The sequence below is a fragment of the Peromyscus leucopus genome, chromosome 2, assembly GCF_004664715.2.
Source record: "Peromyscus leucopus breed LL Stock chromosome 2, UCI_PerLeu_2.1, whole genome shotgun sequence".
Classification (NCBI taxonomy): domain Eukaryota; kingdom Metazoa; phylum Chordata; class Mammalia; order Rodentia; family Cricetidae; genus Peromyscus; species Peromyscus leucopus.
The window spans coordinates 89,977,300-89,995,925 of record NC_051064.1 but is presented as its reverse complement, the minus strand read 5'-3'; the positions used below and the strand labels follow the sequence as shown (position 1 = coordinate 89,995,925).

Below are 18,626 nucleotides of genomic sequence, written 5' to 3'. Positions count from 1 at the left end.
GGCTAGAAGACCTGGGGAGGGAGAGCAGCAGATGCAAGCAGCTGTTGGTAGAAATGAACCACCTCAAGGATCCTGAGAGGTGCCTCGAGTACCATCCCATAATCACTTCTGCCTGCTGCAACATCTTAAGAGTTTTGCAACTATTAAGATTTTTCAGATTGTAGTAACTATTTATTCTTAAGAATGGAGGCGATGGGTTGGGAGAAAAATAAAAATGAATGTCTGGGATTTTGTCTACTAACCTTTTTTTTTTTTCTCGCCCTGTATAATGCAGCTTACTTTTTGTTACAGTGTTTGCATTGAGGCCGATCATCATTGTCCAGGAACAAATGCGGTCTTTTTATATTATTTGGGTGAACAGCGGGGCCTCAGCGAGTTGGTGGCAGTACAATAGCTCCCTCGGACTACTGCAGTCTAGCTGGAGACATGTTAATTAATATATTTCTCTGACACCTAGGTGATTGAAATAGCAATTAAAGAGTAATTAAAATGTTTACTTCTTGTAGGAATGTCAACTAAGATGTGGAATATAGCAATTACCTATGACGGATTAGAGGAAGATGATGAGGTCTTTGAAGTAATTCTGAAGTCCCCTGTGAATGCGGTTCTTGGCACAAAGACAAAAGCTGCAGTGAAAATTTTGGACTCAAAAGGAGGTATTCTTTTGATCCTCGTCTTGAAATCAGGAGCGGTCCTGGCGCCATGGCTGCCGGCTAGCAGCAGCCAACATGCTTGATAACACCTTCAAATCAAAATGCGTGATTTCTTGTCAAGAAAGCCGCCTCCATCATGACTCTGGTTTCTTTATTCTGGTTTGTGCTTCATGTGGTTTTCCTCCTGCTAAGAGCCGTGGCTGCAGGAAAGCAACAAGTCAGTGGCCCGGGTGCTTTTTTCTAAGCGTTTGTTGTTCTCACCAAGGGGGAAACAATGTTGGTGAGAACCTATCAACAATTATTTTCCCCCAGAGTTTGCAGGGCTGTAATTATCTTCTTCTGTTAAAGAGCGCTCTCAGTGCCTAACCCTGGAGCCCCCCACGGTAGTGTGACCAGGGAAATTCTAAGAAGGGAAGGAATTGGAGAAAAATAGACGCGAGGATGCAGCTGGCTGGGGATTTGGGGGAAGCTGGAGAATACTAATGAATGGCTTGGTGATGCCGAGCCAAGCCATCCTGGGAAGGGTATGCTAGAGAGCAACGGGCAAATAAAATAAAAAGCAAAGCCCTTGGCACTCAGAGGTTTTGTCCTGCGAAAGTCCTTCTGCTTCTGGTTCCTTATCTATGTGGCATTTGCTATGTCCGGCGTGACATTCCATTTTAAGCCTTGATTTTCACGCTTCTCATGCCCTCTGATCTGCGTTTTTTTCTCACTTGTAATCTATTGCCTCCTCACTCACCCTGTAATAAAAATGGGCGCTGTCTCCCTTGCTTTGCAGACCCACATTTCCATGACCTCTTTCATCCCACCTTCCTCCTTACCACGTGTGCTTTTATTTATTTATTTATTTATCTTTTTCCCAGCAGAAACGTCTGCTCACATTAAATACAAAAATGTCCCGGGCTGGGAATGTAGCTCAGTGGCAGAGTGCTTGTTTAGCTAGTAAAAGGCTCCGGGCCCGAATCTCAGTATAGTTAAAAACTAAGATAAATATCCGGACAGCATCTGTCTGTAGGTTGTTTTTTGTTTTCTTTTTGGTTGAGGTTTGTTATTGTACTTTAATTTTTAATGACTTTTTATTTATGGTGTTGAGGGGAGGTCAGAGGACAACCTGTGGGAATCTGTTCTCTCTTATTATTTGGGTTCCCAGGATCAAATTCTAGTAGTCAGGCTTGGTGGCAAGCATCTTCAGCTGCTGATTCATTTCACTAGCTTAGTTTCTTTTTCCTTTGTTTGTTTGGTTCTTTTTTTTTTTTTTTTTTTTTTTTTTGGTACCTTCCCAGAAATACTGATTGCCCAGGTTTCCAGTCGAAGCCTCCCTTATGATTTGCTAGGGTTTTGTTCCATTATAGTTGATTGCAAATTTTTGGAGCTGCTGTAAGATCATATGACATCTTTAAACAATTCCAGTTTCTACCTCTAAAAGACTGGAGGAAAACTGAATACTTTCAAAGGGTGTATGGGGTGGCGCTTGATCAGTGAATAAACCCTCGGTGTTGAGGAGGATCGCAGAAGGAGGGAAGTGAGCTGGTTTCCTAAGTGTCTGGAATGATTAGAAAACCATGACGATGATTTTCATCTATGATTTGTGGGATGGATTTCATGACTTTATAATCACCCCATCCATGTGCAGAAGGATACTGCTTTCCCAGGTGGAAACTGATGAAGAGAGAAGGAGTTTCTGGCAAGCGGGCAAAAGGCAACATCTGGTGGGAGATTCATCCGTCTAGGTTTAATGACAAGCTGTTCCAGGAACAGTGTCAATGCCATCACTTATGTGTTTGTGTAGTGTACTGATCGCCTGCCATCTTGCATGCCTCCAGGACGGTGCCATCCTTCAAATTCCTTCAACCGAAGCAAGCACAGCACATGGGGGAAGGGCATTTGGCGTCTGCCGCCCCCAGGGTCATCCTCACTCACCACTGCCGGTTCTCCTCATCTGGAAAGAGGGCCTCCTCCATCTTCCACCAAAGGAGATGCCCTTGGGGGCTTTGATCACACAGACCTCTCTCAAAGGAAGATGAGGACCCGTGGGAATGGCCAATCAGTAAGGATGGGGGCGTTCTGGGAAGATGTGTGGGTGCGTAGCGAGAAGTGTCTGAGACACTGCAGAAACTGGATTCTCGTAGTGAGTTCTTTGCAGAGTCACTCAGTGCCTTTTTGTGTGCAAATATCATTGTGCTGACCCACTCCGCTAACTGTGCCAACTGAAGTGGTAGGTACATTCATTCAGCCATATGAATCCTGCTTTGGTCCTTTTAGACCAAGGCAGATAGGGTAATCAGCAATCGTAGAATAAAAACACATTTAAGTGACTGACATCCTTGGGTGTGGAAGCGACCCTAACAAGGCACACTCTCCTATGTGTGTGTGTGTGTGTGTGTGTGTGTGTGTGTGTGTGTGTATGTGTATGTATGTTCTTTTGAATCTTTCTGTGCTATAGATGCCCAGCCAGTATAGTGGATGCTGAAATCAACACAACTATAAGCTCTGGTTAGACATGATGGTTTAAAAAAATTCTATTGAGCTTGACATGAAAAAAAAAAATCTCAGGAAATGTTCTTTTAAATTTTCAATGATTACAGGGCCTTCCCAGAATACCCGGCTAATAGTTTTTTAAGTCAGCTTTGTGTACATACTATGCTTTGTTGATTTCAGGTTCATCCATCTTCCGTTTGTAGAAATGGAACAGACACCATCTACAATGTAAGCATAGAGAATTGCTGAATGCATGTTCATGGATGAAAATACGTAGTGCAATTATATCTTTTCTCTTGGTCTACTTATCTGAAGTTTTTTGTTTTTCCAAAATTTGTTTTAGAAGATTGGGTCATCAAGAAAAATCCTTTTCTTCTCTTTTGTTGATACAATCTGTTATATGCTCATTATCAGAACAGAAATTTTTGTTTGCTGTCTTGATTGTTTTTTTTCTCTCCTTGTTTTTGTTTGTTGGTTTCCTCAAGTATCACGGCATAGTCTCCTTGAAACTAGACAGTGACAGTGCCTCAGCTCACCAACAGAAGGCCAGAATGTCCGTCATTAGTAGGCCACAAAAGACAATCAAGGAGGCAGAACTACCTCCGGCTGATAAGGTGGAATCCACAACTGACTCACACTTCCCCAGACAGGTACGGAATTCGTTCTTCCTTCCTGTTTGCCTTGCAGCAAACTGTTCCCTGGGCCATGAACACTTAATTCACAAAATGGACCACGTTCAGGGGTAGTTTACTCAACGCAGATGCTGCCCAGAAGAGGAAAATCCAAGAGAGGAAAGTGTATTTTCAACTTCCATTAAATCTATTCTAAACAACTGCTCTTCACTACAGGGTCAGCTGCCCTTGTTTCCAAAGAACTGTTCTGTGGAATTGAAGGGACTGTTTCATTTGGAAGAAAGCATCCACAGATTGTATCTATGTGATGGGATTGCCTGGAAAGCCTGGAGCCCCCAAACCAAGGTGGGACACTGGCAGAGTAGCGGAGTATCTTTGGTGGCAATATGCCCTGTGATGAGCTTATCTGAAGACAAGTAATTGGACATGTAATTCTTAACTCATGCTATGTCTGTTTTTACTACACCTGGAAAGCCATGAGAAAAAAAAAATGCTACCAAGTGGCTTTTTAAGATCCAAAATATGGTATTACATCAGTCAATTTTGATTAATTATCAGAATGTCAGTGGTATAAAGTTGAACGGCTTCTGACTGTGGGGGTGCTCTCTGCAAGAAGTCCACTGTCTCTCGGGACGGGAAGCTGTAGTGAGGGTTGCCTCTGCCTGGTTGAAGTGTGGAGACTCACAGGTTGCTACTGTGAGGTAGACTCCGGATTACCAAGTCCACTCAGATATGAACACCGAGAACTGTTTTACAGGGGCTGGAGGACAAATCCTGCCCAGCTGGATGGCATCTGCACTCAGGCTACTGTCACACCCTGGTCACACAGCGGAAAGGCACCTGGACCTCAGCGACCCAGGCTTGCAGAGAACAGTAAGGAACCTATGTCACATCTGCCTGATGCTTTCCTTATCTTCACATGGAGCTGTGACTGCATCAGTCATTGACTGAGTATTGTCTAATGTCTGTCCAGCTTTGTCGGAGAAGGCTGAGGGGAGTTCTTAGTTCAGAATGGATTTGTGGCTGACTTTAGTACTTCATGTCTGCTAAGATCTTTTCTGTTATGGCTTCACTAGTGCCAAGATCTTTTCTTTTTCCTTTTATCTCCATCTTTTAAAGAAAAGGTCAAAGGACTTCCCTGAGTCAGCAGCACTGGAGGCTCTGGTATTTTTCTCTCTCCCTCCCACCCTTCAGATGGTAGACTTCTATGCCCACTGATTTTTAAAATACCTGCTAATGAAAGGCCTTGACATCCAGACTCTGGCAGTGTGGGAGGCATTGATGCCCATAAAGCCAGGCAAGTAGGACAAAGGCTCATTGGGTAACATCCAATGAAAGATGACTTGTGGTCAGAAAGTGACAGCGAAATTCATCTCATCCAGAGGGATTTTTAAAATGTGTACGTAGCAATCCTTGACCAACCTTTTTATTTGATAACCTGGATATTATCCAAACGATGTAATTACACTAATATGCATTCTTGTTGAAATTGAGACTACAGTAATTTCTAGTTAATATTGATCATATCTTATACTTTATTAAATTTAAAAGGGTATGCTCATCTAAAGACACCATTAGGAAAATGAAAGGGTAAACCATATTCAGGAAAAGCTGTTCTTAAACCACACATCTGGTAGAGCTCTTAAAGAGGGGACAAAGCTCCTACAAATTAGTAACAAAAATACCACTGAGATAATAGCAAATGAAGATGAGGTGACTAGTAACATGGAAAGGTGGAAAAAGAACCAACTCCACAAAGTGGTCCTCTGCCATTCACACACATGTAGCAGTGTGTGCGAATCAATGCACACATATCATACATATAACTAAAACAAAGTTTTATAAATGACTTAGAGACCTCACACGAAAAAAATAAACAGTAGGTTCCTAAGTAATGTAAAAGATTCTCAGCATCATTAGAGACTAGGTAAGGAAAGATGAAAACATTTTACAGTCATTAAATTATGTAAAAAAATCATAAATTGACCAGGCCAGTGTTGATGAGGATATAAAGCAAAGATAATTCTCATGGGTTGTTATACAAGGAACCACACAATGGAGTATCCACTTTGTGGGCTTGTCTGACAGTTTTTAAATAAAGTTATGTGCCCTGTGACTTAGTAATTCTGTACCTAGCTACTTCACCAAGAGATTAAAATATAGGCTAGAAAATACAAAAAAAATTTATAAGTTTATTCATAGTGATAATAATTTGGGTCAATTTTATTACTGATTTATGAAAGTACTGGCTGTTTTCTCCATCACTGAGGTAATATATTATGACTGAACCTCTGAAACCTCCAATAATGTGGGCACATTATGGATAAATAACATACAGAATGTATATATAGCCTTACACAACTGAATATACATTCCATGAATCCATGTATATGTGTAGGAGAATCTAATATATGAGGCTTCAATAATAAAGGGTTCTCACAGATTGTGAGGATCAGGAACAACACCAAGAACTTTTCTAGTACAAGGGATGGAAAGGTTCTGTGTGTTCGTCTGCATAGTTATTATGTGGATTTTGTCAAAATCCATCAAATTATAAATAAAGATCTCTGCTTATTTGTATACTTACCTGCTTGGTTTTTGCTTTGTTTTGTTTTTCTTGAGACAAAGTTCTGTGTTGCCCAGGCTGGCCTCTAAATCATGGGCTCAACTCTCCTGCCTCAGCTTCCTGAATATTGAGATTACAGGGTGTGCTATCACACCCAGATTTCCTTCTAGATTATTTTTAAAGCTAATAAAGTGTTTAAAACCTGAGAGAGTCAACTGTATTTTTTGTTACTGGTATATTTTATATCTTAACTGTAAATAGAGTCATGGCACAGGTAATCAGGGCCTTTGGTGGTGGTGCGGGGGAGTTGTTGGTAAGTTGGTAATGTGATATAAATCCAGGTGTTTACAATTCTTAAAAATTAGTTAACTCTCTGTGTTGCCACAATGCTGCATGCTGAAGAATAGATAAGGTATCCTTTTACTAAAACAACCCAGATATCCTGCGTCTGTTTGAAGTTCTTCTAGGGGATGGCAGAGTGGGGCAGCGATCCTTGTCTTGCTCTTCTTGAGAGATCTGGGATGTTAACCTGGAAGCTGTCCAGCTAACCAGGAGAAAGATGCTACCAAATGGACAGGGTCATGGATCTTACTGACCAAAGGGAGGGTGGCGGATGTACCCTGCTGTCGAGGTTGTCAAGATCATAGTGTGGGGATTTCTTGGTAAAATGTAGACAAGCAGAATGGAATTTCCCAGGTTCACACTTGAAGCCACTTTATTGGTTCATTTAACTGTGGCTGGCTCTCAATGGTTAGAGGCTGACCTGTGACATCACTCACTTCCCGTGACTCCCAGAGGACGCAGCGAGTCCTCGGTAAGCCAGTCCTCAGTCAACTTTGGGGATTACTTCTAAAAATTAATTTCTCTATTGGTTGGGGGTAGTGAGGTGCTGTTTGCGCATGCCTCTGGAGGCGAGACTCAACGTCAGGTTTCTTCCTCAGTCATTGTCTTAGTTTTTGTAGATAGGATCTGTCACTGAACCCAGAGGTCTCTGATTCACTCAGCGTTGCTGGCCCAGAGATGCCAAGGATCCACCTGTCTCTCTGTCTTTCCGGCACTGAGGTTGGAGGCACACTCTACCATGCCCAGTGTGCATGCGGACCCTGGGAATCCAAACTCAGATCGTGCTGTCTCCCAAACATGCACGGTTACTTCTTACTTTTCTTTTTGAATATTTACTTATTTATTTACTTATTCACTCACCTCTCTCTCTCTCTCTCTCTCTCTCTCTCTCTCTCTCTCTCTCTCTCTCTCTCTCTCTCTCTCTCTCTCTGCGTGTGCGTGTGCATGTGTGTGTGTTGGAGAAGAAACCCAGGGCTTGATAAATTCTGGTTACATGTTCTACTACTGAGCTACACCCCAGACTCTCATGGATTGTTCTTATGATGAGAAAATAAGGTAACATGCACTGGGAATTGTATTTTCATCCATACAGAGATGTTGGTATAAGGTAGGCTGGTGGGTTTTTTTTTTATTCAAATATCTATTCTTGATTCTGAAATCATGATCTTCTAATTTCTTAGTGTTACAAATCCTTTTTATAAGATACTACACATTTAGAGTAGGACTTCCTGTTAGTAACACTGACTCGGTCTCCCAATACCTTTAAAATATTTGATTGTATCGATACATTTTATTACAGCTGGCTTTTAATGGTTAATAGCCTACAAGTTACAGAGAGTTCCATCATAGTTCTGTTAATACTGTCTGGTTTACTCATGCTCATCATAAACACAAGGCTGAAATTAACTTAAAAGCCTGCCGGCTTCCTCATGCACTTAACCTCAGACTTCATCTGCAATTTAGTGTTAACCACCATCACCCTGACCTAGACTAGCCTGACCTAGTTCTCTGTGCTGCCTTGTCAATGACACCTTACTTTCATATTTTGTCATTTACGGAATTCTGTCACATGTGTAACTTATCTCAAGTCCATCACTTCTGCAAGGGAAGCCAGTATCAATACCCACAATTTACAGATTTTAAAACAGGTTTAAGGAAGCAAAATCAATTGCTCATTGTCATCTAAGCAAGTAAGGAGAAAGTACTTTTCCATTACACTCCCTGAAAGCTCTCCAAAGTGTAGGGGATTTCTCACCACATATGCACTGACAAGTGTGTCTATTTTAACTTTATGTTAGGCATATCTAACACAAGTCTTCAAAATCATATATTTTAAAGTCTTATATCTCTCACAGCAAAGAAGTAAAAATTTAAAATTGAATCCAACTGACCCTTTTGAGGAAAACCAAAAGTGTAATTAGGTTTTGAATTTATAGATTCATGTTTTAACTTTTTGTACTGGAATAAAGTGAGTCTTGATTAGAACACACCTTAAAATATTGTTCTTTAGTATTGGTCTCACAGACCAACACCTAAATAATTCCTTATTCATTAGGGAATAGACACCATAGCTCAGTATAGCTATCTTACATGGCAAGATGCATTTTATATTGGTAATGTCACAGACTTCAGATTGTTCCTTTCCCACATCTCTTTCTCATAAAGCTCTATTAAGAATGTAGATATTTCTGAATTCGAGTTCCTAGATTTAGCACTTACTGAGTTCATATCTTACTATAAGTCAAATTAAGAATTTCTCTGCCCATAAATATGAGTTTCCAGTAATATCTGTTGATTATATGTAGCAGAACATGATTGACATTTGGGAATACTGTAAATGGAAGATTTTTGTCCTGAAAAATGTCCATCTCCCCTGGTGATTCAAACTCGCACTCTCAGCTCAAACATGATTTCAAAAGGAGCTTCAGAACCACTGTTGTTCAAATTATTTCCAAGTTATTTAGTACACTTTAGTCTTGGGGAATAGCTTTAGGAACATAGTTTAAGAAAACAACCTATTATCAATAAAATAAACTCAAATTGCCCATTATCTATTCACCTTGTTGACTAGGAAACTAAACAGCTCATCAAATACCATCTTCGATGGTATTCTAGGGCATGTAAGGTAATGTGACATTTCAGATGTCACTAAAAGCTTCTACACTTCCAATTTTAGTTGAAATATTAAATAGTTTATTTGATTGCATTTGCATGGTACTTCAGAATGCATTTGATTTCAGAAGGACAAGGAGAATGATCAGAGATGTACATACTGGCTTCAGTCACTTTTAAAAACGCCACTGGGAGCTTTAAACAAACCATATGATTTCAGGAGGAGCATTGGGGGGTAGTGAGGCCCCCTCTCCAGCAAGAGTTGTCTCTGCACCCCAGTCGCCCTCTGCCATCAGCTTTAGTCATGCCCTGGGCCTCCTGCTTCCTTGACCCGGTTCTCTCTGGATCACCTTTACCTTGTTCACAGTCTGGTTGGCTTGACAACGGGCGTTTCTCTAGTGCTTGTCAATCCCGTTTTTTGAAGTTAAAGTCACACATTTACATTTTGTAACTTGCAGCTTTACTTTATCAGTAGATATTTTAGAAAATGGCTTTAGAATCCACCGTTAGGATTAGTACACATACAGAATGTGTTTTGATTGGGCTTGAGGGACTGTTACCTTACACTGGGCTGTTTCCTTGGCCTCTTCCCGGTATATGTCTGGCTTTTTTTTTTTTTTTTCCTTTTTTTAATTTCCAGAGGGTCATTTAAAATGCCTGTGTTTCAATGAGAACAGTAAATTGTATGTTATCCCTTGTCCCTAATCAGATTACTAACTCAACTCAATCTTTATCTCCCATCTCTTTGCCTTTCCATTGGTGTTTTATTATTTTTTCTAACCCAAAGGAGCCAGACTGCTAGATTAGGCATTTCTTGAATTTACATATTGTAATCTCATCTGCTCATTTCCTTAGGCAGTCATTGTACATTTGGTAATTCTATTATTATAGATCATTATCTATGATGCCATTTCCCCCATCCCACAGGAGCGTCTGGAACCCCTGCTGGCCTGTCCTTAAAGAGTTGCCCTGAAATATCAGTACTTTTGCAAAATCTTTTGAATAAGTAGATGTTTGTTTTCATAGCCAGAAAAAGTAAAGCCTCTGTTTCTACTCCTGGACTTTGAATCTTTCATGTTTTAGAGTTTCCAAAGGATTTTACTTATATATATATTACCTACATATTTCAATTTTATATCTATAAACACACAAGTCTATACAGATATTATTTATCATATTTTATAAGTTTTTGAACAAAATGAACAGGAAAAAAATTTTTTGCTTAAAGTCACTACATATGTGCCAAAACATTTGTTTTGTGAATCATTGCTTTAATATTTTGCATTGATGAGATATAGCTATTTTTCTGCCTATCTTTTGTTTGTTTTGGTAGGGGAACTTCTTGTTTTTTGGAAAGTTAAGCAGAAAACTGGAACTGTATTTAAGCAGCTAAAATGCATTCTACAAGGTCTGTTTTAAAGATAGTTTCAAAAATTTTCAAGCAGGGGAGATGCTAAGTATCCAGGAATAAACCTATATCCATCCTGGTAATGGTTGTGAGGTTGGTGGCAATTGGAAAGAAAATTATGGGGGAAGGGACAGAGGCGCCAAACAGGAAATGGATCCTGCCTCCCTGATTCTCAGCTCAGCACTCCACAGTGATGGGATAGCCCAAGCCCATTTAGCACCAGATGAACATTGTGTGTCCTGAGCCCAGAGCACAAAGAATGGCCACACTGGATATGAGGAGGTGTCTCATTGTAGTGCCTGTAACTGTCCGACAGGAGCCAGCAGTAAATAATGGGTTCAAAACCAAGTCGTAAAGCTCCAATCCAGCAGCTTGAAGCTCTCCCGCAGTCTTACAGATCTCAGGAGGCCTATAAGACACCATTGAAATACAGAACAGCAAATCCTGTGATTGTGGAAGGAAAAGTCATTAAGAAACAAATTGTAGTTACTGACTTTTGGAAAGACATAGGCAAAATGAATGAAGTTTAGTTCCACAGTTATTTAACTTTGTATGTATTGCTATTTTATGTTCCACTTGTTTTCATGTCAACAAATGTTGATCAGGCAAGAAAATCGGTGTGGTTTTATTTTCTTGTCATTTGGCTTACAATTTTTTAGATTACATTTCATTTTCCTTCATTTATGGGCATGTGGTGCATGAGTGCTTTGGTGCCCATATGGAAGTCAGAGGACAACTCAGGAGTCGGGTCCCTCCTTCCATGATGTGGGTCCCAAGCCTGAAGTCATCAGGCATTGCATTACCCACTGAGCAATCCCACCAGTTTTTAATATTTTTAATTCCTACTTTATTTTTATTGGTTGGAATAACTGTATATCTATAGGTCACAATGTGTTGTAATGATATGTTATGTGCATTCATTATGTATTGTTTCTTCCTTGAACCCATTTCTTCTCTTTTCAAGAAGAACATAACTTACTGGCTTTTATGGGAGTGTTATTAAAGAGCTTTAAATAAGCCCCATTGGAAAATTCAGATAATGGACTGCTGCTTATAGGAATAACTCAGCTAGCTAGCTTCAATGTAATTCATAGAGAAATCTATTTTGAGGGAAAATGGTGTGTGCTAGCAGGAAGGGCTTCTCTAACTGTCTGTAAAACGGAGGAGGTTTGATAATGGATCTAGTCTCTTTCACTGAGATATGGAAAGGGTCGTGTCTATTGGGTTATTTGAATAAACACACCAAGCTCAAAATTTAGACTTCAAATCATTTTAATCTGGGAAGAAAATTGGGGTACTTTATTGATCAAATTAAGTGGGTGATTGTCAAATTTATACTAGCTATAAAAAAATTCCTGTAAGAGGATCAGAAGTTCAAGGGTATCTTTGACTGTGTGTGAAGTTTGGGGCTAGCCTGGGTTACATGAGATCCTGTCTCCAAGAAGGAGGATGATGATAATCTTTATAATATTTTCGTGTTAAGTAATTAATCTAATTAATCTTTACAAGTAGACAGTTGCTAATTTCCAAAAAGATATTCTAATTACATGAGCTGTGATATAAATCGAGCTATGTAGTATGATACCACTTCCGTTGCTGCTGCCCATCTCCCATTCCATAGACTAATCAAAGCAGAGTACTGAGATAATGAAAAGCATTTTCTACACATTTACTAATGTTCTTTTTTATTTCTATCATGCACATCATATGGGCAGCAATGTAGACTCCCTGGTGCTGAGACTCTCATTCTCATTTGTGTATGTGCAGGCACCAGGGCAACCTTGTGACCGTACTCTCCAGGAGGCACATGCAGTGGCTATGGGAAATCAGTGGAAGAAAGCCCTTCTGGATAGGTAAGTGTCTGCATTCTGCTGAGCAGGGAGCAAGCACACAATCAGCAAAGGAACTGATGCCTGCCACACCCATCCATTGGCCAAGTGATTGTAACTTATGATGACATGCAAGGGTGAGCTGGTCAGTCAGCTAAAACCATCTTAAGACCAGGAGTATGGTCCAGTGACAGAGCATATTGTGAGCATGTGCAGGACTCTGGGTTCAATACCTAGTATCAAGAGAGAAAAAAGAAAGACCACTTTAGACTTTTTGGCTTTTTGGAAGATGACTTTCATTCTTGGACATCCATTTCAAAGACATAATGAGGGATGTAGTTAGACTGAGAGATATAAAAATTCAATACAATGGCATTTCTAAAGTTTAAAAATTTAGAAATATCTATAAATAGAGTACGCTAGATTACAACATAACTATGTGAAGGTGTAGTTAATATTTATTGTTCTTACATTAGCTTGTAAGGCTGTAACAATTTCTTATGTGTGTATATTAATTGACTCAACAATTAGGTATTATATAAACTATATATTATATATGAAACATGGGATAATTTAGAATAAACAAGAAATTTATGTGCAGGTAGAATATGTATATACAAATAAAGTTACATGCTAAAGTTGGAAATGATTTACCGCTAATCAACAGTTCTATGTACTTGGAATGTTATTCCTTGATTTTTCAGATTTTTAATATTTTCTCTAATCTTGACAGTTATAACAAATCTTTACAAGTTACTTCAGAAGCAGAATTCTCAGGGCACATCAGAGTCCGTGTTCCTGCTGCTCCTTTGAGAGGCATTGTATTTGGGGTAATAATTATAAAGATAGTCTTTGGTTCTCAGCTTTTTCTGTTAGCTTCACTGGGCCTTTAAATTCAGACATGGTCTAAGAGTGTTGATTTAGTCTGGAACATAACTTTACTGTAAATCTGTAACAATTCTGGAACTTAACTTTCCTGTGAATCTGTAACGATTCTAAGGCTTTGTGTTTACAAAGGCACATGTTCTCTGATGAATAATCCAAGGAGGTAATCCAGTGCAGAATAGGGTGTTCCTGACTGAAGTGTCAGTGGAGGAAGGCAGCTGGTGGCTAGAACTGTTGTCAAGGTCAAGTCTGAGTGGCAAGATTTCAGACTATGCTACGATTAGAGAGTTCCTTTCTCGCACCCTTTCTTTTTAAAATTTCTATTATGAGAATTAGGGAAAGTGCTTCTTTAAGCAAATATTACAGATACTTATAATATTAGAATCTAATTTTTAGAAATTACAGGTGGGAGTAGAGAGGCAAGGCAAGGAAAACTGATTTTTATTGGAATTATTGCAGATTGAAACATCTTCTGGATGAAAATGAAGGTTGTCTTACTTAGGGTTATACTGCTATGAAGAGACATCATGACCATGGCAATTCTTATAAAGGGAAACATTTCATTGAGGCTGGCTTACAGTTTTAGAGGTTTAGTCCATTATCATCATGGTGGGACATGGCAGCGTGCAGGCAGACATGGTACTGGAGAAGGATCAGAGAGTCCTATGTCTGGATCCACAGGCAGCAAGAAGAGAGAGTGCCACACTGGGCATGGCTTGAGCATCTGAGACCTCAAAGCCTGGCCCTAGTGACACACTTCCTCCAGCAATGCCACACCTACTCCAACAAGGCCACACCTCCCAATAGTGCCCGTCCCTGTGAGCCTATGGGCCATTTTCATTCAAAGACAAAAAAGGCTTTTAAAGAATAGGAAGGAGGAATAATGGGCAGCAAAATATCTGTTTCCCTGTAGTAGGAGCTTTGCGGGTAGGTGCCAGGGGCTTCTGGGGCTGGAGGGAGGGCTCAACAAGTTAAGGACACTGGCTGCTCTTGCAGAGTTGCTGGGCTTGGTTCCCAGCACCCACATGGCAGCTCACAGCCATCTGTAACTGCGTTTCCAGAGGACTTTATGCCCTCTTCTGGTACCGCACACACATAATGCTCAGACCTGCATGTAGGTAGAATACTCATACACATAAAATAAAAATAAACATAAATTCTAAAAGTAATAACGGCTGCCATTAAGTAGACACCAGATATGTTGAAAGATTTTTTTAAAATCTTAAATTAAAATCTAATTACATGATTTCCCCTTTTCCTTTCTTCCTTCTAACACTGTGATTCCCAGCCTGTGGGTCGTAACCCTTGAGGAATTGAATAATCCTTTCACAGGGGTCATCTAAGACCATCAGAAAACAGATATTTACATTGCAACTCATAACAGTAGCAAAATTACAGTTATGAAGTAGGAATGACATAATTTTATGATGGGGGGTCACCACAACATGGGGAATTATATTAAAGGGGTGCAGCATTAGGAAGATTCTCAAACCACAGCACAACACTTCCCTACCCCGCACTTACTCTTTCTCAAATTCATGGCCTCTATTTCTTTAATTATATACATTATTATAATAATTATATAATTACACAGTTATATGTTCTCAAATATATAAACGCAACCGGCTCAGTCCATACAACATTAACTTGTATGCACATAAACTCAGGTTTGACCAGTTGGTGTCAGCTAGCCAACTGGGGCCTCTTCCCTGGCCAGGCCGCGTCTTCCCCTCTCAGCATTCTTTGATTGCCGTAGCTCTTTGTTTAGGGTAAGAGTTTTACATGGGCTAGCGTCTTTAACTTTCAACAAACTACAGATCCTATTTCTATGCCCATTCTTTAGATGGGAAAACTAAAACTCAGAAAGGGTGAGTAACCTACCCAAAGAGAACAGACTCTGCTTGGCTCCAAAGTCTGATACTCCTAAGCACGTCATGTTGTATCCCCAAATCCTATTCTTTGATCTAGAACTGGGACTCATGGTTCTTTATATCTATGCTTAGTACCATAGACTAAGGCAAGTTGTTGGTACACTACCGTAATTACAACTATTTGGAAGTCTGAGGTAGGAAGACCACATATTCAAGACTAACTGGGGAACTTAACGAGACCATACTCAAAAAGTGAAGAATAACAGAGAAGGTGACCTAGCTCAGTAGTAGAGCACTTGCCTAGCATGTATAAAGAAATAAACTCAATACCAGCACTGAAAGAATGAGTAGAAAAAAATGGAAAAGGATAGCCATGGTACCTAAGTTTAAATGTAATAAAAATACTTGGTATGTTCTCTTGACTCACATTAGGCTTGAAGAATCAAGCACACACTGGCCTCTGGGAGTGGATTGGAGGTGAACCTGTTGCTTTCACCAACTGGAGGAGAGGGACCCTCAGCACCCAAAGCCTGGGAAGAACTGTGTTTTGGTTCACAAAAGAGGACAATGGCAGTCTAAGAACTGTAGTAAAGGCAAGACTCACAATTTTGTGTGCTCAAGGAAACTCCGAATATAACCTGAGACTTCTCACCTATCTATTTCCAAGACCTACGTATATTGCTCAGTAGAAATGTATTGTTGTGGCTGGCTGGGCATGTCTTTGTGAGTCTATCAAGTAAACATGGAAGCTAGATCAACAGTCCTAGGAAAGTGGATGCATGAATGCGTCTTTCAAGATGAGATACAATTTCCGTATCTCAATATTTTTCTAAATAAACACCTGCAGTATTATAGGCTGTGATATTTGTTTCTTCTAGATGATTCATACTCTTTCCTATGCCAACTCTGATGCAGTATATGTTTCCATGGACCTTAGGTATTTTTGTTCCTAGACCTCAAATGAGTCCATCTAGAAAGAGCAGTATTGCAGGTGCTCCTACCACAGAATCTGAGTGAAACTAGCCCTTCAGATCCATTAAACCAAGGTTGAATGCCAAGGGTTGGTTTGTATCCTTACACTCTTTAGTGTGAAACTTAAAATTAGAGGCTGTGGGTACACAAAGGGGCTCTCTTTTGAATAGGAGAGTCTTTCAGGAGAATGCTCAACTGCACAGATCTAGTGAGGTAGAGGCAGGGTTCTGCCTCTACTGAAGAGATCAAACCATACAACTCATGAACCATGTTCTGTTCCAATGTAATCATGGCATTATGCCATTCCTTGGCTAAATATTGGGTTTTCTTGCCTTCCAAGGTCATGTGAATTTTGAAGTAGCAATATCTCCTTCTCCATTTACTATGCTGACTAATATTTTTAAAGGACCTTGGGAATAAGGAGCAAATATGCATACTGGTTGACATACAGAAGAAAAATACCACTGTCTCAGAAGCATCCCCATGAACTGTACTGATGAACAATGGAAAACAATACTGGAAACAGAACCTTTGAAAGTCCACAGTCTTGGAAAGGGTTTTGATGTGACTTCCAGCCTTTAAATCTGTAATATTTGCAGAGATACTCTGCTAACTAGATTCTCTAATAGAAAGTACCTTATTAATTTATGAACTCAGTTGAGTGAAATGTTTTTGTAGCAATGAAGCATGCTGTGCCTCTCTCAACAATCCCTTCTGGAACCCCGGGTTAATTATAGGAAGTCAGAATGTCCTTTTTGAAATGTTTATTAAAATTTCTCTTTTCATGATCACTGAAAAATATGGCTGTGCCAAATATAACTTGTCATATGAGCACCAGTGTAACTTTAGAATTAAATGAGGTGTTCATGTAGACTAGAGCTTTAGGGCAGACTTTTTAAATAGAATAATAATATCTCGAGTGTTATAGAAACTAAAAATGGCTTAAGAAAGTCTTTCCAGTTTCTGGATATAAAACATGACAGGCTCGCTTCGTTTCTGCTCATTTATCAAAGTTTCAGTTCATAGAAAATTTTACCTAAAGAGGTTAGGACAAGACTCAGACATTCTGTCTCTTACTGAAATCCAGATGTAATTGCAGAGTTGGGCGCTCTTACCTCAGAGGGCTGGAGTCCTCTGTAGACAGTAAAATGCAAAGATATGTGGAACATAAGGATCCTTTAGCATTTAACCAAAATAGGCAAACCCTTCCTCTGCTCTGGCTCCAGCCAAGTTCCTTGTGATTCACTAGCTTTTGTATTATGCAAAGGTGGGACCCTGGGTGAAGGGAAGAGGATGGATCCCACAGTTCAGAGGGTGAGAAATTCATTCTAAAACTGTGTATGGTCTGTTGTTTTAAAAAAAAAATCAATTAGAAATAGACCATTTTGAAATTTTCCTGATCATGAAAGCTTTATCAAATTGATAAATCAGGTCTAAATGATTGAAAGAACATACAAGTCAGACAATTTTAGATTCTGGCCATGACATGACCGTCAGGGTTGAGTTGGAATGTCTGGAGATGAGAGCAGCCAGGAAGGACATAAGGAGGTGCAATCTGACTGTCCCCAGCCTTTTCCCTCTAACTTGAATGCTCACCCAGGAACTTCCCACATGCACGGACATAAGTGCAGCTCAATGGTATATAACTTTTTAAAATTTTCTAAAGTTTGGTCTTTAAAGAACACATACTGTATATTTACTAAAGAGAAATCTTAAAAGCTACAGTTAATCATTTCCTCTCCTTCCCTGCAGTGGTAAAAGCAAACTGGGTAACATTTATTTGTATTTCTATTTTTAAAACAACCCAAATATGTATGCATTTTAATAAACACTATGGTTCTGTGTAATTTAAACCATCAACTGGTGCTGACTAATTTCTGTAATGAGGTAGCATACTGTATCTAGTGTTGTGTCAAAATTAATAAAATAAACATCTCCTTCTCTGATGTTGTACCTTTAGTTTTCTATATTTTACGTTTTCAATGGAGCCTCACAGGTATTGTTTTATTTCTATCACTTTATTTGCTTTTTCAAGACAGTCTCTCACTATGTAGCCCAGGCTAGCCTTGATGTCATGACCCTTCTGCTTCAGCCTCCCAGGTGCTAGGATGCCAGGCATGTGCCACAATCAGTTTGTGTCTTAATGAGTCTACCCCCTTTGGGAAGGGATGGGTGAGAAATCTCAACATGCCTGTTCTTTTTTATTGGTTAGACTGGCTGTTAGTTATTAGCTTCTGTGTACCCATATAGTATTTATTCAGTGATATTGAATAGATATCATCAGCTCTATACCTCACATGGTCTTAAACATCAATAAGATGGTAGGAAGTAGTCAGGTGATGGTGGCGCATGCCTTTAATCCCAGCACTTGGGAGGC

The 18,626-nt window shown here is 39.7% G+C and overlaps 1 protein-coding gene across 1 annotated transcript in view; it reads left to right on the top strand.

Annotated features, from left to right (window-relative positions):
• Window positions 1-18,102, top strand: part of Frem1 (FRAS1 related extracellular matrix 1) — a 150,757-nt gene extending 132,655 nt beyond the window's left edge. The window contains 9 exon segments of the mRNA XM_028873292.2: window positions 507-656; window positions 2,477-2,700; window positions 3,312-3,359; window positions 3,617-3,781; window positions 3,980-4,108; window positions 4,521-4,636; window positions 12,460-12,545; window positions 15,710-15,787; window positions 15,790-18,102. Coding sequence (XP_028729125.1) covers window positions 507-656; window positions 2,477-2,700; window positions 3,312-3,359; window positions 3,617-3,781; window positions 3,980-4,108; window positions 4,521-4,636; window positions 12,460-12,545; window positions 15,710-15,787; window positions 15,790-15,914 — 1,121 coding nt within the window. The 3' untranslated portion in view covers window positions 15,915-18,102.
• Window positions 18,103-18,626: the final 524 nt, after the last annotated feature.